Source organism: Protopterus annectens, chromosome 1.part2 (genome assembly GCF_019279795.1).
Source record: "Protopterus annectens isolate FY-2018-M chromosome 1.part2, PAN1.0, whole genome shotgun sequence".
NCBI classification, from domain to species: domain Eukaryota; kingdom Metazoa; phylum Chordata; order Ceratodontiformes; family Protopteridae; genus Protopterus; species Protopterus annectens.
Genome location: NC_056727.1, coordinates 907,106,266 through 907,129,903, shown reverse-complemented (window position 1 = coordinate 907,129,903; position 23,638 = coordinate 907,106,266). Strand labels below are relative to the sequence as shown.

At 39.1% G+C, this 23,638-nt stretch overlaps 1 protein-coding gene across 1 annotated transcript in view; it reads right to left on the bottom strand.

Moving 5' to 3' along the window:
• Window positions 1-23,638, bottom strand: part of ITPKB (inositol-trisphosphate 3-kinase B) — a 1,126,253-nt gene that overhangs the window by 135,224 nt on the left and 967,391 nt on the right. Inside the window, exon 6 of the mRNA XM_044059604.1 lies at window positions 5,815-5,916. Coding sequence (XP_043915539.1) covers window positions 5,815-5,916 — 102 coding nt within the window. The remainder of the gene's footprint in view (window positions 1-5,814; window positions 5,917-23,638) is intronic.

Below are 23,638 nucleotides of genomic sequence, written 5' to 3'. Positions count from 1 at the left end.
GAGTATGATTTTTTTTTCTTTCTCATTGTGTACTGCTGGCTCCTTTGTAAATTGTATTTAAGCTGTGTTTTAATCTGCAAATTACATATGTATCTTGAGGCCTGATAATGTGGAATCCTTTAATGGCACCATCATTGAGCCCGTCTCCTACACCAAGCTATTAGGTGTCACTATAGACCACAAACTCAAATTTGATATGCACATTGCCCAAACCATTAAGTCAGTTAACAAGAAACTAGGTTCAATGTACAGAATCAGGAACTTTCTTACTCCTCATGCAAAATTAACCATTGCCCGTACTCATCTCCTTTCCACCTTACTATATGCCTCCCCAATATTCTCCTTCCTCAATAAACGTGACCTCAATAACCTCTCTACTACCTACCATCATATAGCCAGATTCATAACAGGAACACCCTATCGTACCCACCATTGTCTCAACTTCAAGAAACTTGGCTGGTTAGAACTGCCCAATCTTCTTAAATTAAATCAACTCACGGAAGCATTCAAAATAATTAATCAACCTGACAAAACCCCCTCGCTGAGCAAAATCCTGACCCCCTACACCAACTTAAGTTGCCTTCGATCTTCAAACAGTATTCAGGTATTAACCATCAAATCTAATAACATGGGCGGCGATGCTCTTTATGCTAACTCTATTGGAAAGCAATGGAATTCCCTTCCCAACAACCTTAGGCTCATGACTTCACTCAATCTATTCAAAAATAATCTCAGAGAATTACTTAAGTCTCACTGGATTTGCCCATGTCCAAACCCAGATTAATTCCTACAGGTCTCACAGTACCTTTACTCTCTTCTTCCCTCTCAAGTTATTATCTAGCATTTTACTTCCTCCACATGTACCCATGTCATGTGACCAATTCAGCAAATGATTTGTTCAAACTTCTAGCATGTATATATAGATGTCTTATTGTTTTGTTATCTTACTAATGTAGTGCTTCTATCTAATTGTAGTGTGATACTTTTCTTAATATTGGGAGCTTTTCTCCCCGAGCCTCTACTGAAAAAGGATATGTATCCAGCTAGACTAGCCCGGTCAACAAATGTAAAATAAAAATAAATAAAATAAAATAAATTCTCCTTTAAATGTAAAATGAGATGAAACAAAGAAAAATACAGGAAACTTGTAGGAGTGTAATTTGTTGCAATTTCTCAGGAAGGACTTAAATACTTGCATAAAACTAATTCACACAAGACTTTGAAAACAGAAAAGCAAAGGGTTATAAGATACAATAACAGTGTACTTCAAAAAAGCATCTGGCCAGAGCATTCATGAATATGAAAATAGTTGCTGTTTCTGTTTCTCTTCAGTGTGTGTGTGTGTGTGTATATACGCATCCATATGCATTTCAAGAATCCTTTCTGTTACATGTCTACAAAGTCATTTTCATTGCTAGCTCCAGCTCAGCTTTCACTTGGTTCTAAGACCTGATCAACTCTGGCCCAGCTTGCTTTCAAAAATCGCAGACTTATGAACCTCTACTACCATCTTGTGGAATAACAGCTTGTTTCTGAACAGCCTATACTTATCACTACAAAGAAAAAGGATGATTTTTCTGCCAAATTAGGGCTTCGGCAGAAATTACCTTCTAACTGGAATTTATCCTTGAACAAGAGTTAAAGCTCGACAACAATAAAATGAAAATTCACAGTAAAGATGGCAGTGCATTACTGCAACTCACCCATGAGTAGTGAAGTACTTTTAGACATCCTCCAGTATGAGGCCTCATGTCTACCAACTGTCTAGGAAATTGACTTGTGTTACACTAAAGGATACACTACCAATAGGCCTACTTTGCCACTGGAGCTGAATGTCAACCATAGGCTATGTCTGTTGTTGTTGTTGTTGTCTTTCAGCTTTTCCCGGTTAGGGGTCGCCACAGCGGAACTCCGGTCCGCTAATGATTGGCAGTAGATTTTGACGAACGCCGAGGTGCCAGTTTGACGTTCAACCTTCAACGAAGGCATGCCCATTTACGCATGTCTTTCGAATGCCCACCCAACCGCGAGAAGGACATGCAGACTCCACACAGAAGGCACTCCCCACACTCCAGCCGAGAATCGAACGGGAGAACCTCTTGCTGTGAGGCAACAACACTACTGCTGTACCACCGCGGATCAACCACAGGCTATGTCTATGTGCTAGAATTTCTTGAATGACCTCATTTCTCCACAATCTGCAAAGCCTTGACCTTGCCCACAGTGTTTGCCACAAAGTAGAAGAAATAAATAGTGAAATATTATCACCACTGTAGTCATTCATCATATATTCTAAAACATCTTGACAATTAAAAAAAAATCTAGGATAAAAAGTTCCTAAGAATTAAAAAAAAATCTAGGTTCTGCAGATAAAGTTTCCCTGTCTAATCGATCATAGGATCATACAATGTTACTAGGCTAACAATCTTAGAGCCTTTTTAAGCCTAGCCATTCATGCCCCAATTTTCCCAACTGTCAATGCCCATGGCTAGAATGGCTGTGGTATATGGCTGTACCTTAGGGCATCTACAAAGTGCCCCTATCCATAACAGCCACAAGAGACAAGCTGGGGGGATTTTTCGATTTCCTATCCAGTGGTCCAAACTGTGTTTGAATAGGCTTAAGGAAGAGTTCTATTTCACATGAATGGGGAGTCTTCTCCAGGGAAGGGGTAATCTCTGAGACACACACCTGTCCATCCAACATGTTTTGCTCATGTCACAGAGAATCTTAGATCTGGATGCCATGCTCTTACTTATAAGTTGGGGCATACAGCAGGATTTTCTTACTACCATGGACACATGGTGATCAAAGTTCAGGTTACTGTCAATCTCAGTTCCACTGTGTCTACTCTTAGGGGAGTGTTATCAATGTTGCAGTTTGCAGGGGTCATCATCTTCCCAAAGGGTATACTAATGCATCTTTTTGCATTGAGTTTTACACCATGGTTCTGACACCAGTTATTGGTGTGGAAGGATTTTCTGAATTCTCTCTTTTATCTCAGACCTTTAAACTTTGCCCCTCCCACCTTCCCACTCCCCTGATGTGGGGGGTGAGCCCCTCACACCCTGAATGTATACATACCAACTCAGAGGTCACCATAACTCAGAGATAAGGGAATACTCTGAGGAATGGCAGTCTCAGACTTAGTATATGTAAGTCCAGACTTATGGCCATTCAGTCACCACATTAGGGGACTCAAACAACCTTTCAAAAAGTTACCCTTAAAAATCTCTATTTTGCTACACCTTTTTACTAAACTTACTCTTTCAATCATGACTCCATATTTCATGTCCTCCTTAACTGCAATGTGAAAGATGCCAAAAGAAAACGAGTTACTGTTAACTCTCTGGCACTTGTTATTCTTTCTTTTAACAATTTTAATCTCATATCTGCAAAAGTATCCTGATTACTTATTACATAACAAAGTTTCAATACTTTAGAAAAGATCTGTGGAATTTCCTGAGTGCCCTGGAGAAATTTCCCCTAGTCAGTGTGAATACCACCCTGGGTCTCTCCTTAACATAAATCACAAGCTTAATGGAACCAATCAGTCTACAAAAACATAAATACATATATTAAATAGATGCTTATGTACATAAGTAACTAAGGAGGAGCACTATATATGACGTTCATGCATAAGAAAGGGCATTTACCACCGTGGTACCACAAGTGCATACTGGGAATGTTCCTTTGCAATGTGTTTGTGAGAATGAAGAAAGGACAGAATGGAAAATGTGTCTTTTGCTGATATAACAGGGCTAACGCATAACGTGAAAATATGGAAAGGGTGTTGAAAAGACTACATCAATCGTCTAAAACATCACATCTTCAACTAAAAAGTGAAAACCAGGCTAATATGCATTGAAAGTAATAAGCTATGAATGGAATAGACAGCTGGAAAAGGAGCAGGGAAAACAGATCTAGGCTTTTCCTGCCAGATGATTTGAAGTAGGCATACGGTGATAAAACAGTAAAAGAAAGCAGAAACAGTACTATCATGCTTTTGAAAGAGGCATCATCAATACAAAACAAGAACTTATTCCTTTGTAGAGACCTCTTGTGCGACCTCACGTGCAGTACTGTGTACCATTCTGGAATCTCATTTCAGTTTGTGCGACCTCACGTGCAGTACTGTGTACCATTCTGGAATCACATTTCAGTTAGGACAGTGGTAGTAGAAAGGAAGGCACCAACACAGTTCAGCAAAACCACATGAAAAAATTAGAACAACTTTATTTTAATTTTATTTTTTCTATTTGCTAACTAGGTAATACAACCGGACAGTGTCCCTTTTCAGAGAGGACGCAGGGGTACTGTCTGGTTAAATGACTGACTCAAAATCACACAGTACTCAAACGGAGATGGAAGGAGTCAAACTCTGTACATTCGCCTACAGGAAGCAAATTATTAACAGCTCAATGCCTTAATCTTTTGGGCTAACTACCAGACTTTATATGGACAGTCTTTAAGAAAAGTAGTAGGTGGAGATAAGGCACTGTTCCTTGCAATGACCATACAGTCTGTCAGTATTTTACATAAAAAGAAACTCTGTTTCTACACTCCAGTCTTTACCAGGCTATTAGAACATTTACTTTGACTGACAAACAAAAAATTTCTACAGTGACATGTGCATACCTCTTAGTACAAAAAAATCTGTAAACGCCTAAAACAATGGGAGGATAAGGGCCCAAAAATAGGAACAGATTTTAAATATTTCTCTTATAAACAGAAGGTTGCGACAATAACAGGTTTTGTATTAGTATTAGTTTTCTAAAGGATATGAAGTCTGAAACTCAAATGTATATCATTTAGTGACTTCAACCCACAGTGATTTGTCAGAAAAAAAATCAAATTTTATGAGGAACAAACTAGGAATATGAGGCAAAAATCTGGACAATCTGTACAAATCTGGACAGTTGATCATAGGTGGTTACTGGACTAATGGCCCTGGGGCCCTTAGAAGCCTAGCCAAGAGCTTATCCCCCAAAATAAACCTCAGTCAGCACCTGTCACCCCTGTCAATGAAGGACACAGGTATAACCCTTGTATCGGATTTGTGGTTTCTCATCCACTCATCAAGGTTGCGCTTGAAGAGGGTCAGCGAGGTGCTCTGTTTGACGTGTATGGGAAGTCTATTCCAGAGATGGGGTGGTCTCTGGAAGACAAACCTGTCTCTCCAGCAGGTTTTGTTAATGTCACATATTAGGTTCAGGCCTTTTGAGCGGGTAGTGCGTGAGGAGTTATACTTATGGATATGGAGCATCTCTAGTAGGGCAGGGTCCGAGACTGCCTTGTAGGCGAGACACAGATCACCCCTGAGCAATTTGTATGATACTGAGTAGAGTGACAGTGATTTGAGCCTGTCCACATAGGACAGGTGTTGGAGGCCATGGATTCTCTTTGTGAGGTACTTCAGTGGCCTTTCCAGTTGGTGCAAATATTTGGAGCGGTACATCCCAACCGGGGTATTATACTCAATTATTGGTGTAATGAGGGAGGAGTATAGAGAGGTAATAACCTCTTTTTTTTCCTGGATGCAATCCCTTTACTTATGAAATGAACCAAGTAAAAGGCTTTTCTGACCACTGCCACTACATTATGGTTGAATGTGACATTGTTATCAACCTGAGTGCTCAGGTCTTTCACCACAGGTTGTGTGCTTAGTTGAGAGGTATGGACATGTGTCCTGTGAAATTTAATTTACTGCCCTTACAAAATATTAACAAAAGTAGATAGAATTGGAAAGATACTTTTCTTCTAGCAAAGCATCTCATAAAAATAGTGCATCACTCTAAGCATTTCACAACTTACCAGGATGTTTCTGTTTCCTTTAATAAATTCTTGAAATGCCTCCTTGATTTGCTCCTTGGTTTTTGTCTTCTTGAAGTCTCTGTTGATCGTCCCATCCTCCTTCTGTGCACAAACAGAAAAATAAGAAATATGTGTTACAGGTTTTACACACATCTTTGTGCCTTCTAAAGTATAAGATGATAAAGAACTAACAGATCTGTCATTCTGTTACAGAGCTTGTAAGCTGTGTCTATTAACTTGGTTGTGCAAGAGGCAATAGGCCTATCAATCTCATTTGCTCTGAACTTCGCTCCAGACCCATTTGCTTTGACCTTTTTACTCTTAATCTCTGATATTAAATGCTTACTGGACAAGTCACAATGAAATACCAGCCATTTCACAATGCTGAATACAGCCCTGCAATGGTAATCAAATGCAGCAATATGAGAGGAAGACGGGCAAGAGCAATTTGTCAGCTTACAGCAGATGAGACATTCTGTAATATTAAGTGGGATAGTAATGCTTATTGTCAAATAGAAAGGCTACTAAGAGTTCCACTGATCAAGGACTTCTTCCTCATGTTAGCCAGCCTGGGGGCATAGAGGGATAAACCCCTGACTAAAGGCCAGATGACCCGAGTTCAACTAAACTTACTACTCAGGAGCTTGATGGAGCTGGCCAGTAGGTTAGATAAGCCTATCCTGGAGAAAAGGACAAAGATGGAGGTGGGTTGTAGCAGCCCTTTGGAGGAAGGGGGGGGGGTCCATGACCTGGGATTATGCATCTGGTCCAACAAACTGCCAAATGGTGGTAGCCTTCCATGTGCAGGAGCAATCAGGAAGACATTGTGTGATTTTGCGGTGATGTGGTTTGTACGTCTCCACACCCAAAAGGAGGGGATAGGATAATCATCTAAAAATGTCCTCACAGTCAGGATGCTGGCAAGACTCCACTGAACAGTTCTCAATGTGGTGAATCTGCTGGTGATCACCACCACCAGGGAACAAATAGGCTCAAGTTGGATTGGGGGAAGTTTGATGGTCAGGAGGCATAGAGGGTAAAACCATAAAGGAAAACAAGTACTTGTTTCTCATCTATGTTCACTTGTAACAAATGTCAGGACAGATGGACGAATTCACTCCAAAGACACTAAATCAAAATAAAAAAGAAAGGAGGAAGACACAGGTATTTGAAATTTTAATCAAAGTCAAGAAGATGAAATTTTCAGTATAAACTATACATTAATGAAATGTTAACAAACACCAGACTGAAATAAAGGCATACTGCAATAAACCTTTTCACTTGTACCTGTTAGTATAACAGCAAAACATTTTTTTAGAATTTGATTAACTTTACCAGCATCAAAAATTGAACAGTAATGAAGAAACTGAAACAGCCTCTAAAAATAGAAAAAAACACTTTAAACACCAACAACCTAAACATTGTTTAAAATTATATCAGAGTTCTTTAGTTTAAAAAATCTTACATGAAACTATACAGTGAATAGCAAAAACAAATGTTGATGCATTCTGCTGCATTACATGCAAACTTAATCATGTAACATGATTATCTCTACCATCACTTAAAATTATAAAACGAGGCAGTACGACATCCAAGGAAACCAAACAACTGCTACAAACAACGCACTGCATGCATTTCTGAAGAGCAGATAACTGTGTGCAAGATCCTCCTCCCCAATAAAACACTATACTGCATGCATCCATAATTTTAAAAAATATTGGTTCTCAAAATTATTTAACAAAACGTTACAGTCATTATAACAAATATTTATTAACACTATGTACAAATTATTTTCATCTTTGTAGTCCTTTTTGGCTTGACCTCTAAATAACAGAATAACTGTATATTACAGCTTTTACTCATTCAAACGTTTACAAGGTTCCATCCATCCATCTTCAGTGTTCACTTTTATTCAAACTGGGGTCAAGGGGAGACAAAACCTATCTCACTAAGCAATGAGCATGAGGCAGAGCTGGACAGTATGCCAGTCCACTGCAGGACAGACGTGCACACACACACACACACACACACACACACACACACACACACACACATACACAAAACATGCATGCTGACCTACAGGTAATTTATAGTACTGCTGAGTCACCTACCCGCATGTTCCTAGGAAGTGGAAACCGAGGTGAAAACCTACATGAACAAAGGAAGGACATGCAAACTTCATAAAGAAAGCATGCTAGCAAGGAAATAAAGTGGAGAACCAAAAAGTGTGAGGCAAAAAAGTCTATCTACTTCATCAGTGTGTTATTCTTATTCTTTATTTAATCATATTTTAACAAAATAAGTTCACTGATTGGGTAGACACTGTCAAAAGCCTATACTGTATGCAGGTATAATTTAAACTAGCCAATCAAATCAGCAAGTCTCTGAAAGGTGAGAAAAAAACATATGGACAGGAAGAAAACTTGATACCCACAAAGACACTAAGTGGAGACAAGCAATAAATAAGAATTTCTGAGGAACTAGCACTAAAAGTGGAGAGAGGGAGTAGAGATTGCAACCACTGGGAAGAATCAGTGAAACTGAGATAGGAGGGGAAAGCCAGAACAATGAAAAGTGAAAGTACAATTGTGAGAAATTCACCATAACAGCAGATATATACAGAACAAGATCATGGCAGCATGATTCTTATATGCATATTGAAATCTGCCAAAAGCAAAGGCCGCGACAGCTATGTAGAGTGATTAATCCTTCATTATGACTCAGGTTTGATTAACAGCTTGGGGGCTGATGGAATGGCAGGAAAGGAGAGGCATACCCATGCTGGGAGGAATGGGTAGAGTTCCTGGCTAGTTTTACACTGCTGCTCCCTAATGCAACCCCTGTTGGAGGACAGGGCCCGAGTCAATAGGCAGAGGCTGGTGAAGGGGTGGGAATGGAATGGGCAGGGTTCAGAGCAGGGGTGAGAATGGACATGGCCTCCTAGGCTGATGACAGCAGCTCATGAAGGTCATGCAGGGTGGGGGGATCCTGTAGTGTACTGTTAATCGGGCACTGGTGGCCCCTAGAATGACACAGGTGTCTATAAGCCATCCAAGCAGAGGGCTTGGGACAGTCACATAAAAATGCTCTAATAGTTAGGATGGCTCTCAACAGCACAAACTTCCCAAAGGTTGCCTACATGAAACAACCTTTCTGGATGACCCCTACCTCAGAGGATCTGAAGGAAAAAATGCTCCCCCAAGAGAACAAATGTATTAAAATTCAACATGAGATGGGTGAGTGTTTTCCTGAAAGCACACATCAGTCTTCAGACAGACCTTTTTTTCAGCAGACAGGCACTCTCTCTTGCATGCATTGATGATGCATAACTGTAATCTCAAGCAGTGGTCATAAGAAGGCAACACAGCTAAAAAAAAAAAAGGCACAATTTCTCAGAGCTGCTCTTGGTTTGGCTACTTTGCCTGACATTTTTTACATCTGAAATTTTAAAGGAAATACTCAACCATGTTCTGAGTTGGCTGTAGATGCCATTACCTGTACTCAGCCAGAAGAAATGGCAAATGTACTGGCCGAAATATTCAGCTCAAATTTCACCCCTCATCACCTCGGTCACTCTCCATGAAATACCCCATACCATTCCTTTGCTTGTTATCACAAAAGAACAAGTCATGACTGTGCTCATCAAAGTTAGGAACACAGCATCAATAGGGCCTAATGGAATCCCAGAGTGCCTATTAAATAGCTTGAAAATTGACCTAGCCGGCCCACTCAGATCTCTATTTAACCAGAGTCTCCAGACAGTCTCCGTCCCAGCTGAGTGGAGGACAGCAACAGTCATCCCTCTGCACAAGGGGGGAACCATCACTGGACACAAGAATCTACTGACCCAAAAGTCTGACTAGCCTCATATACAAGGCTATGGAAAGGATAATCATGGACCTGATTAACAATGACACAGGAAATCTACAATCTCTAGACCCGACCAAGTTTGGCATCATCAAGGGCAGGTCTTGCCTGCTCAGTCTGGTGGACTTCTTTGAAAGTCAACAAGGCCATGGATAAGGGTAAGTCAGTGCATACTACCAACCTTGACCTGGCCACAGCATTTGACACAATACCCCACTTGGGTATTATAGATAAACTCACAAAACTGGGCAAAAACGTCTATATCACCAGATGGATTGCCAAATGGCTCACAGATGGGACACATGTTACTAGAGTGGGGAATCCACATCTAGCAAGAGGCCAGTCACCAGTGGAGCACCACAGGGCTCAGTGCTGGACCCCCACCTGTTTGGGATATACATCTCAGATGTCAAGCCAAATGCAGATGTTCTTTGGCTGACCACGTTTGCTGATGACTGCATGTTGGGAGCAATCACTGACTCCCCAAATGATATCAACATCCTACAGAAAAGACTAATGCAGATTAACGACTGGTGTCATAGCCATGGCCTCAAACTAAATAAAAAGAAATGCATAACAATACCCTTTTGGAAATCAAATACCCCTGCAAATTACAACACTGATAGCACCATCCTAAGAGTGGACCCAGTGGCAAGAGATCTAGGTACTCACACAGATAGTAATCTGAACTTTAACCACCATGTGTCTCCAGTGGTGAGGAAATCTTTCTATGTGGCTCAGCTTATAAGTAAGTGTATGGCATCCAGATCTAAGGATGTCATAGTTCCACTATACTCGGCCCTCATCAGATCAATAATTGAGTACAATGTACCCTTTGACATATACCTTGCCAGGCACCTGCAATAGTTGGAGCATACTCAGAGGTTTCTCACAAAAAAATACAGGGTAAAACCAGCATGTCATATTCGGACCGATTAAAAGCTCTATCACTGCATTGTGTCCTAGTGATTAATGAGGGGTGATCTATGCTTGACCTACAAGGCAGTCTCTGACCCAGCCCTAACAAAAATGTTGCATATTCATAAAACTAACTGCACGAGGGTTACCCACTCCAAGGATCTAAACCTGATCTTTGACATGAATAGATTATGCTGGAAATGCAGATATGTATCTCAGAGATTACCCTCATCTGGAACAGATTTCCTATTCATGTGAAGCAGAGCCCTTCCCTGACTATCTTCAAGGGCAACCTGGACCAATGGAGAGGAAATCACAAATTCACTCCTGGCATGGCACCCATGTCCCTTATGGACACAGGCAGTCTGTAAAAACTGTCAAAACCCCACTTGCTGACCCTTGTTATCTTTCCTGTAGGGATAGAAAAATGGGTAAAATTTGGGTAAAACTGGCTAGGCTTGTAAAGACTCTTGCGCCATTAGCCTAGTAATTTCCTATTTACCTATATTTACAATCTGTTCCTATTTTGGGGCCTTTAGCCCTTGTTATTTTTGTCTTTGTCCAGATTTCTTCCACCAATATGTTGACAAGTATGATGTAAGGCAGTTTAAATGTATCACTTTGTAAGTGCAGAAACATTTTCCAAATCTAGCAATGAACTGCAATACTGAATACACCATAGTTTCAACATCTTATGAAAATAAAGAACTCTACTTCATAAATGCCACTATGCAAGTGCATATAACATTGTATGGACTACCTGTAAGAGCAAGAAAAAGTAGGGGCCTTGATACTAAGGACTCAGCTGCTAATTCCATACCATATGTCACACACCAAAAATATCTTGCCAACCAAAACCTTTCCTTTTATTGACTCACCAAGCTCAAATTGATCAAAGTATTACATAAACTAAAACTCTCCTACAATGTAGCACACATTCTTCCCAGTGAAGCAAGAATGGCTACTCAGACCAGAGTACAAACCACTCCTAGCCCTTGTCTCTCTAAACAATACTGATCTGCTACAAAAATGACTGAAAACAAAACATTCAGGTTTATTCATTTATTAAGTCTAATGAACATCACTGTTTAACTTTAAATAAAACCAAGTGGTTACCAGTCACAGCTAGTGACACTTTTCAAATTAATACTTTAACCTTTAAACTATGGAGATAACAATAAGGATGCCTAATTTAAAATAAAACATTGATTTGTAACAGACTATGACCGAAGAAGTCAAGACACCTCACCATTTGACAAGACCTAACTTTACTTTAGCCTACACAGAAAAAAAGACGTTGGCATAATGGTCCTTGTCTCAGGGAAAAATGAATACTGAACTATGAACGCTCTCTAACCTCATTCTATTTAGAATATCACTTAAGGCTCATTTGACAAATGAGACAGGCTAAGATACCATGCACCTCTTACCTGATACTAATGTTAATCTTTTAAACTCCTCAGTGTGGCACACAGCACTCTTTAAAACAAAAAGCTGGATTTGCTACAATAATGTAGTTATGTATGTATGTACAGATCAAACATTTGTGATACACTAGTTAAGCAGTTAACATTCCACTCAGTTCCCCATTTAGTTTATCATCAGTATTGCGCTACACATTAATTCATATACTTCTGTGGTGAACTTTCCAACAGCTCTTCTTCCAGCACTAATACCAACTAACACAATCTACATATTCACTGCTCTACTATCAGTGCTACACTTTTCCTTTAGTGTTTACCTGTTACATTTCTGATCAGCAGAGCCAGCCTTAGGTTGATTGGACTGACTAAGCACAAAAGAGCTCTGCAGGTACGCCCCCCCCCCCCCCCACACACACACACACACACACACACACACACACACACTTGCTAGAACCATAGCTACAAGAAAAGAATGGTGACACTTAAAACTGTAGCAATTTGCTCTTAAAATTGTAGCAATTTGCTCTTAAAACTGTAGCAAGTTGCTCTTAAAACTGTAGCAAGTTGCTTGCTACAAGTGTAGCAAGCAGCTTTCTACAGCCAATCTATCACACCCTGAGGGCTTCAGTGCTTCAGCTGAGACTGCAAAAGCAATAATGTTAACAAGACAGCAGTATTTCATTAACAGAGGCCAGTATTTTATCAAATGCCAGTACTGCACTGCACTCCTCTTACACGCCCAGAATTTGACAGAGACACATTCTAGATCCACCCCCCAGAATAATACCAGTTACACAATCAGTCAGTAAAGACAATTATTTTTGTGAGGGGTGGCACAGTGGTTAGTGCTGTCTCCTTACAGCAAGGGGTTCCCTGGTTCATTTCTTGGCTGGGGTACCTTCTGTGCGAAGTTTGCATGTCCTCTCTTTGTTTGCTTGGGTTTCTTCCTGGTGCTCCAGTTTCCTCCCACATTCCAAAGGCATGCAGTAGGTGGACTGGACACTCTAAATTAGCCATAGATGTGAGTGTGTGTGGAAGTGTGTGGGTGGAAGAACAACCACACCTGGGCTAGCCACCTGGTGGTGTAAATCATGGCTGTAGATGATTGTCACTGTTGAAATAGCATCCTGATCCCATGTGCAAAAATGAGAAAAAGGGGTTGTGGATGGATGAATTGATGGATGGATGGATTTTTGGTGATGGCATAATGCTGCTTAAGACCAGAGTTCTTCCTGTCTCATACACGTGCATTTTCAGATCTTTCATGTCTCCCTGCATCTCTACCAAGAAAGAGCACAATATTTTTTACCCCACATGGACAACCACAAGATCTTACTCAAACTCAAGGTACAGAGATCTAATGTCTCTGCTCACGTGGTGAATTTTGGCACATGAGACACAGCTTACTGTCACGTTCCTTGTCCAGCCATGAGGGTAGAATATGTACAGCAGAGTTGCTAATGACTAAGACTCTTTAGGGTTGCAGGCTTTGTTGGCATTATGGGTGTAAGCCTGCAATGTTGATGCCCATTTGCAGAGATAGGCAAGGATGTAGGTGATGGTGTAGTCTGTCTATGTGACTAAGGTTTACTTGTGATGTGCCCAGGAGACTTAGGTAGTGATTTCTTTGCAACCTCAGCATATGAGGGCTTACTGTTGCAGTGATATATAGTGCAGGTAAGATGTTTAAAAATACTAGCGGAAAGTGAAACACTGGCCTACAATTTAACTAATCATTTACACCTCCCACAAATGTTATTGTTTGGTAAGAGTAAAGCAGGGGCGGCTCGTGTTATCGGACTGTCGGACTGCAGCCCTCCCACCTAGAAAATACAAAAGAAAAATCTTTAAAACTGGAAAACAAAAACAGAAAAAAAAAATTATGAGTCCCGACTCCTCTCTGCATGCACAGAGGCATTAGAAGAACTCAGACTGCCTTTATCAGCAGTCCAGATAGAGACAAAGAGGTACCCAGCAATCATTGCTGTGAGATACCCAGGAATCTGTGCGGTAACGACCGCACAGAAGAGGAGCTCCTGACTGCGTCGGCTGCAGGCAGAACCAATGAGGGGTGAGCTGCTGCTGCTCTCGTGGGACTTTCATTGCGCGGGCTTGGCTTCATACGTGGATTACTGCTTCAGGTAGGTGTTTGGTCGCTCTCTGGATTGTGGACTTTGCTTCGTTCGTGAAACGATGGTGGTCATTGGCTGGAGTGTGAGCTTGCTTCGTTCGTGAAACGGGTAGATGTTTGGTTGCGAACAGGTAGGTGAAGGCTTCGTAACTAGGACATTTATTTACAGCAGGTAGTTGAAGGCTGGACAAAGGGTGTGTGTGTGTGTGTAGAACTGTTTCTACAGGGGTTAGGCATCATTCTACTCACTCATGTTGGTGGCTTAACCCCTATGCTCCTACTGTATGTTACAAAACAATAAATAAAGGCAACAATGAAGCAACACATATAGTAAACAGCAGTGTTTCGATAAACTCAATTAAATTAATAAAATATTCAAAGAACAGTAATCATGGCAGTTTCCAAAAAAAGTTTTAAAAATTGTTACCCTTTTGTTGATTGTGAAATACATACATGAGTACAAACATTTCAGGACATTCTGGCAAGATATTAATGTAGAATTTTGCCGGTTCCAAAAAATATAATGAGTTCTACAGTGTGGAATTCAGGTATGCAAAATATTGCATGCAAAATATTTCAAGCTGCCATCTGTTAGTCCTTAGCAATCTCTGTTAGTGACAGCAGATGTGATGCAAAAGAGTAAATAGGGCCAACATCAACTTAGAGTAGCCTGACCCTGATACTGAAGAGTGTGGTAAAGCAAATTTTAGATCCTGAAGCTACATCAGGCTGCATACGGCAGCCAAAGTACCAAATCCACAAACTGAGGAAATGTGCTCTTAGAGTGACATTTCACTAAGCACCCTGGCTGAAGTGTTTTGAATCCACTGCAGACACTCAAGGTCAAAATGTGATGGTGTGAGTACAGCTCATTACCATATCTAATGCAAAGGGAAATTAGTACATGAACAACAGTGCTGACATGATTCCTGGGCTTAGATAGTTAGTTCTGGTGACATTCATGAGATGGCAATATGATGGAATCAGTACAACTCACAGCCAGTCCTGGATTCCAATGTATTAAGATGGCTTCTGCAATGTTCTCCTGTTTGTGTTTCTGTTATTCTATAGACCGTAGAGGATGCCGCCTAATATGACAGGAAGATCTGTGGAGTGATGAAAATAAATGCTTCTCTATAACAGATAATTTATGCTTGCACAAAATTACTTTCACTCATGATGTAGCATACAGTAAGAAAGTAATTAGAACCTATTTATGTAAGGTTATAAGATAACCATAGAAGGAATACATGGACACTGGGACAGGAGTGTGGGACTTAATGCTGGCTACAAATGACTTCACTGTTTTACTTGAAAGAAACTGTGCTTGAGAGGTCCTCTTAAAGTTCTTAATATAATGTTCATGATATTGCAAAGAACAGTTTAAGTCATGTATTGTGTTCCAAGGTGAAATATAATTTAGGTGCCAAAATATTTTTTATTTTATTTATTTATTTGTTTTACGTTTATTGACCGGGCTAGTCTAGCTGGATATATGACCATTTTCAGTAGAGGCCTGTGGAGAAAAGCTCCAAAACAGTATTAATTTAATTGAATAAAGATACAAATCATCTACTTTAAGAAAAACATTATAACACCAAATAATGTCAAAAAAACACTTTACCATAGATTTAATTTTAAGTTAGTAGATGAGAGGGGGAAAAAAAGGGAAAGAGACAAAAGAAATAATATATAAAAAAGTGAGAAAAAAATAAAAAATAAAAAATAAAATAATGTTAGAGATGGTGCAAAGAGATTAAGAGCATTAGATGTAACTATGGAAGAGCAGTTATAGCAGATTTAGAGTAGTGGGTTAGACATAAAAAGCAAAAAGAAATGTATAGCTGAATATCTATCAAACAATTTATATACATAGATGCTCACAGGGCATGGCATATTACAAAACTCTGACAAGGCTAGTTATTATTATGAAGTAGTTTGATAGAGTACAGAAAATACTGAGTTAACACAAGAAGAAAAAATGTAGCGGAACGTAAACAAATAGTGAGGAAATAAGAAATACTTTTCACTTATTGACTTTGTTTATGGGATCACTTTAAGTAAACTGTGTAGCAGCAATCCCATTTGATACTAGACAGTGCACAAAATCCTAACTAATGGCTCCTGTCACTCTTTTGCTATACTTGATTTTTATTTTCTGTATTTCAGGAGATGTTTATACACATACTAGAGGATATGAAAGTTTAAGAGTGGCTATGGCCCTTCACATTGGTGTTACCTCTAATAACAAACTTTTTCCATGGGATTTCTAGTTTACTGCATTTATTCTCTATGTAGTCTGTTCTGAAGCAGATGTATTTTAACTCCCTTCTCCATAAAGCTATCTCAGTATGTAACCTGAATTGCTAAGGAACATCTTATTTTCATTGTTAGGTTATAGCACTAAGCCCTAGAAAGTGAAATGTGCTCTCAGAAATTATACAAGATTACTAGTCACAGCGGTGGTGGTGCTGCGGTAGTGCTGTCACCTCACAGTAAGACGCTGTCCGGTTCGATTCTCAGTTAGAGCGTCTTCTGCGTGGAGACATGTGTGAATGGGCGTACCTTCGTTGAAGGTTGTGCGTCAGGCCTGGCAAGCCAGTATGTAAAAATCAACTGCCAATCATTAGCGGACCGGAGTTCCACTGTGGCGACCCCTAACCAGGAAAAGCTGAAAGACACAAACTAGTCACAGTGGTGCAGCACGTACTGTTACTAGAACCTAGCTTTTATCTTTCTCTAGTTTATTTCCTAGCAAGTTATTTATTCCATTCAGTCAGTATATCAGCCTTCTCTCTGCATGAGTTTTTTACAATGCTGATAAATTCCTCATAAGTTTATGTGCAGCAAATGCATGGCCAGTAGTCCAGTATCACGGAATGGGCTGCAATTTTACAGTACCTCTAAAAGGAAAAAAACATTCTCAGAAATGAATGACAAGAAAACTAAACAAATATAAAGTAGTGGGACAAATACAGTTCGTTTCCAAAAATTTGAAACTGATTGCAAACCAGCTTTGGCAAGACTTTATTCAAGTGTGTATTCCAAGGAAATTACAACAGTGACAATTTTGTTTTATTAAAGTTCTTCTTTAAATTTTTGGACCGTCATTCATTGTTTTATACAATTTTGTTGATGACTGCAAACCGGGAGTAATTTTTGCTTCACCCTCTGACACCCAAACTCTGCAACAAGAACTTGCACTGGTGTGCCAACAATTGGCTTAAATTGCTAAAAGTTTATCAAAGTGTAATAGTGTCATATTTGGTAAAAATGAAAATGTTGTTATAGACCCTGATACTTGGTTTCATCATTCCCTCTCCTTTAGTAACCAGATAACAACAGTAGTCAGAAAGGCCCTTTGTTTAGTGTAGGTGATCACTAAGGGGATGTCTGGCATATCCAGAGAGTCCATTTTCCATTATATTCAGCTTTCATTAGGCCATTAATTTAATATAACGCCCACTCTGTGATGTATCTGACTAGACATATAAAACAACTAGACAACCCCCAGTGGTTCCTAACTAAGAAGACCCCTGGCTTAAAAATTCTAAGCTACCAGAAAAGACTGGAAGCACTGTCCTTTAATTCAGTGTTTTGTCTAAGGGTCCAGTTTGATTTAAATAATCTATCCATAACCAAAAATAAACAAATACATAAATACATTGCATTTAGTTATTAAAATGTTATGCAACATAAATGGAGGAAGATTAATGAATATAGTAAAGTAGCTGCTGAGTGTATTTATTCCATGTTGAAATGTTCAAAAATGTGCAAGGCATGCATGTTTTTGCATGTATACTGCTATTTAACTTGATTTTGTCAGATATCTATGTATTGTACTGGATGTTATATTCAAAACAAAAGATTGTGTGTGTGTGTGTGTGTATGTGTGTGTGTGTGTGTGTGTGTGTGTAATGCCCCAGTTACTATATACTGGTGGCTAGAGATACTCAGGCTTGAACCCTGTACCTTGGATAGAGGTGGCAAGGACCTGAATTCCCTATCCACCACCAGTTCTAAAAAAAATTTGCAGATTTTTGCCTCATATTTGTTCTGTTCCTTATAAAATCTGTGGTTTCTGTATCTACATTTTTCCTTGCAAAGTCTGTAGTGCAGTGGTGCACTGGTAGCATTGTTGCCTAACCGCTACAGGTTCTCTGGTTTGATTCTTGGCAGGGGTGCCTTCTGTGTGGTGTCTGCATGTCCTCTCATCTTACAAAGATGTGTCTGGCATTTCTCCCTGCTCTGCTGACAATTGTCTTTTGTTTCAAGTCAGACTAGTTTCCTGGTTAAATGTTTAAAAATAACAGGCATTTGAATTTCAGACTTCATATTCTTCAGAAAGTACATGGTAACACAAAACTGTTTTAGCAGTTGTCTAAGTTTATAACATGGATATTTGACATTTGTCCCTATTTTTGGGACTGCATTCCCCCATTATTGGCTTTGTCTAGGTATTTTGTGCTAAGGTTGAGAGTTATCTATGGTGAGAACTGAATTCATTGAATGTTTGGGGGTTGTATTGCCCCCATTACTGGCTTTGTCCACATGTTTTTTTGCTAAGAGGTTGAGAGCTATAGTGAGAACTGAATTCACTGAATATGTTTGGGGGCTGTATTCCCCCCATTATTGGCTTTGTTCAGGTGTTTTGTGCCAAGAGATTGACAGCTATGGTGAGAAATGAATTCACTGAATGGTAGCCATTTAAGTTCATCTTCCTCTCTTTCACAAAACAGCTGATTTGGCATAGTGGTATGTTTCTCTGCCTGTTTTGCACAGGGTCCCCTGGGTTAAAGACGTGGCAGTGAAATGTATGGTGGTAACACAGCATTTTATTCTAGCAACTTTCTAACATTATACAAACAATGTTTAAAATGTGTCCCTGGTTTTTGGGCTTTTGTCCCCCCCCCCCCCAATAAATTTCGGCTTTTTCCAGATTTCTTGTGCTGCAAAGTTCAGAGATACAACTGCGTGTCGAGTAAATTTTACAAGGAGCTGAGAGCTGCAGGGGAACAAAACTTTAGTGCTGCTTATTCTGAGACTGCTTGCATTGTTAATAGTACAACAGGTAGTGTACTTGCTTTTGATTCAGAAGGCTGTGGGTTCTACTCCCACAGTAGATAAAAGCATTGATGATACTGTACTGTGTTGTAAAGTGGGTGGATGCTGCAGTCCTTTTTGGCAAAGATACCTAGAGTAGTAACTATGAACCTATCAGTTTGCCATACAGTCCCTATTGCGATATTAGTAGCTTATCATTTTTTTTATGCATGCAACATAGGCAATTTATTCCTCAAGGGCAACAGACACTTTATTTGTAGATGAATAAACAATTACATATAAAGTTGTTTGCTAGCAGCAACCTCTTCATTGTTACAGATTTCTTTAATGTGGAATTATTTAGATGACTTTTACTACTTCAGAGATTGTGCATATTTACTGATACTGGTGGACTGTAGAAGGTTGAGTAGACTTTTATGATGCAAATGTTCTGAATTGGGTAATTTTCTCATTGGTGCATGCATTTTGTTTCATTGTTTACTGGAAAAATGTTCAAAACAATAAATTTAAAATGCCGTCTAACAACTGTACTGTATTATACAAGGAATATAATTTAGTACAATCAGGAAGGTGTATCAAAGAGCACATGTATGTTTCATGTGCAAGGGGCCTATGATTTGAAAACAGACCAAAGTTAATCTTTATCTGCCACTGGCAAAATGTATTTTCTTTGAATGTGGGTTTCAATGCTGTTTCATTGAATGTGAGTTTCAAGGGCAGAGAAGTTTTAATGCTAAGCCTGTTTTCATTGTGAGACTGCATTGCTTTGTTTAGCAGATGTCTTAGTGTTTGTGCTGTAAAATGCAAAATAAAACTTTCAAATGAAATCCAAATCATCATAGAAGTAAATCAGTATGCACATTAGCGTTTATGGTAAATGGAGTGAAATAGCCATGTAATGGATCATTGGAATGGCTGCAGGGGAAAGGGCTCCATTCGACCATGATTTTGTGAGGGGGTAGGGCGGCAAACTCAGACAGCCCCAGCTGAACTATACCTCCCAACTGTCCAGATTTTCACAATGAATAGATTCTTGCTTCTTATTTTTGGTGTGTTCCTCATAAAATGTGTGGTTTTCTGGAAAATCATTTAGGAATTAAGTCACTAAATAATGACACACTGAGTTTCAGACTTCATAACCTTCAGAAAAATGCATGCTAAAGTAAGACCTGTTATTCTATCAACTGTCTCAGTTTATACAAGAGCAATTTTTAGTACTGCCTATATGTTCCCCCAATATATTTGGCCTTGTCCAGATTTATTGCATTAACAGGTTGAGAGGTACATGCAAATAAATTGCTATATAGAATTTGGCATAGCCAAACCTCTCAACTGTCACTGAATTTGGCTCAAAATGTTGCTCTTCCCCTAATAATCCCTCTGCAAAATAACAATTTTGGAAGAAAACATGGAGGGTTTACAATTAAGAAATAACTGTAATAATCAGAGTTATAGATTACTTTTATTTCAGAAATGCATGTAGATTCTTTTATTTTGTCAGCTGCTCAAGTTAGCAGCACTAATATTAAAAACGTGTCTCTTCTTTGACAGGTTCTCAGCTGTATGAGTGGCTATTTTATATTTTTGCATCACATTTTTGGTCCATTTTTCATAAAATTGTGTTTTTTTGGCAAATTAGTGGTAAATCATTAAAGATTGAAGTTAGAAAATAATGACAGACATTTGAGTTTCAGATTTCATATCCTTCAGAAAATTCATACTTATGCAAGACCTACTATTCTATTATCTTTCTAAGTTTATAAGAGCAATATTTAAAAATTGTCCTTATTTTTGGGCCTTTGTCCCACTTCTATGTATGGCTTTGCCCAGATTTCTTGCTCTGAGGGTGAGAGGTATGACAAATGTGTCAAGGCCATCACCGTCAGCCAGAGACATTTCAAATTGTGACATACTTGTTGCACCCCACTCCCCCATGTAGTGACTCTGGATGTGTCCAAGCAAGGCAAGGAGCAGTTATGCAGTTTAAATGTGCAGGGTATCTCCCCATCCAAGGTAGACACAAGTACTACAGTGGCTTTTCATCTGTTCTTGATTTTGCAGAAAGGTCTGGTTTCTGTCATATTTTGTACTGTTGATTTATGCTTATTACTCAAAGTGCCTGTTGCTCTGTGTTTTAAGTAGCAATGCTTTAATGACCATCAGGTAAGCTTGTCTGAGATCATAACATGCAAGTAAGCTTTAATAATCATACTGTTAAAGAATTGCCAACATTGAAGCCTTTCTGTTGTTGCCATGCAGAGAATACTTAACTAGATAATGTATAAGCGTTGGGTATTGAAATGCATATGACAGTATTTGTAATAAAGGACAGGATTACATTATTTTAAGAAGCTCATTACACTTGTTGGAGACTTCCAGTGATCTCTGAGGGCTTTACCCGTAAACTAAACAGAATGCCATTCATGTGTGGTCCATAACCTGTACAGTAATCCTTTAAGCAATGTATCTTGAGCTTGTTTCTTGTTTGCTTTTCATTTTTACTTTGATCATGTTTTCCCCATGAAACAAGTAGATAGTTGTCAGGCAGCAGGTCTTTTTTGGATAAGAAACATTTTACAAGTGCGGGCATCACAGAGATTGCTACTTTCAGCATGTTACTTGGTACTTTAATAAAGCTGAATATAAATTATAATTAGAACTGCAGTGCAAGGAGAAGCGGTTTGAGTTGAGTGCTGCTTGTTTTTCTTATACTTGATTTTGACTGGCATTCCAGTAATGTATTTAAAAAGTAATTTATTTTTTCATGCCTCACAACCTTTTTGTTTCCATCTAGATATTAAGTAAGCCATCATACAGCCAATGCATTGAAATATTTTTATTCTTTTACACTTCATTTGTCTTGATTGGACTCTCATAATGAGGGTTTGGCACCCAGGGCAGCATATTTAATTAAAGTTAGTTTTTGTGGTTTTGAGCAAACCTCCTCCCCTTTCTAGTTGGCTGCACCCCTTCCCATTGACCCCACCCATTCAGCTATCTCCTGCAGCCCCCCTTTAATTTGAAGTCACCAGCCGCCACTGGAGTAAAGGGTTTTCTGTAAGCATGAGGCAGTAGAGAACAGCTGAATGACTCCACATCACCAGTTTAGTAGACACAGTTGACTGCCTTGCTGACTACATGTTTAGCAATGAGATACAAAGCTTGGAACTCCAAGCAGATAATCAACTGAACTGAGGCTACAGAGTCAGCTGTGAAGCGAGTGAAATACAACATGGGTATAGGTAGCAGCAATAACTCAAGCACAGTAAACGTTTTAAGGCAGAGCAAAGTAAGCAAAAATAACAAATTCAGCAACAGTAACAAAACATCCCTACAACAACAATTTAAGCACACTAGAAATACAGTACAGTTAGAGAGGTTCAAAAGCAGCAATTCAAGTCCTGAAAAAGTTCTACGGTTAGCAGTAAATAATTCAACAATGGCAATAGCAATACTACTCAACAATGAGAATATCCTAAAACATACCAGAAATGTGAGTATTTTGTGTAACCAGGGAAAAGATAATTATTTATTTACTGACATTTGACTTACCAGGAAGTCCAACTAGGTAGGTGTGCATTTTCAGCGGAGGCCCGGACAGAAAAGCTCCAAAGTATTACAAAAACATTTTAAGAAAAATGTTATAATCTTCACAAATAATACAAAACATCTACAGATATAAATACAACTTATAAAACAATGATTTAATATTTAGAAAAATCTTTGCAGGTTTACACAGAAATTAAAAAGTAACTTAGTATAGTACAAACAGGAACTACAATATAAAGTGAGAGAAAAAAAACAGCATTATAGCATACTTGGAAAGAGAGTCAGGGGAGAGAAACTGATTTAAGTGATGAAGTGAGTGAAGAAGGGAGAGTAAATAGGTGTAAGTTATGAATAGTTACTTGTTAATATTTAGGTATACAGTTTATGCTAGGGTTGAGCAAGAACAAAGAAAAATATTTGCTAGGAAGTCTTTCAGAATGGCTTTAAAGGACTGGAGGGTGGGTACTGACCTGACTAATGAAGGTAAGGAGTTCCAGGCCTTAGCAACATGGTATTAGTACAGACCACACACAGCAGACTTGATAAGTTTGTGGACGGAGAGGAGTTTTGGTCACTGGATCTTAATGACTGACTGGGAACACTGTTGTATAGAATGGTACTTAATGCTGGACAAGCAGATGAATCCTGCATACTTTTATAAATGTTAAGAAGCTGTGTACATGGTAGTTAATAGGGTAGTTTTAACCAACTTAGACTTTTAGTGCTATACAGTGGTGGGTTCTGAAAAGGGTATTTGTTACAGCATTGTTCAAGTTTTGATTTTTCTTATGCCTGGAGGTTAGCAAGCATGGGAGCACCATAAGTTAGTGAGAAGAGGAGGTAAGTAGTGGCAAGTGTAGTTCTAGTTATG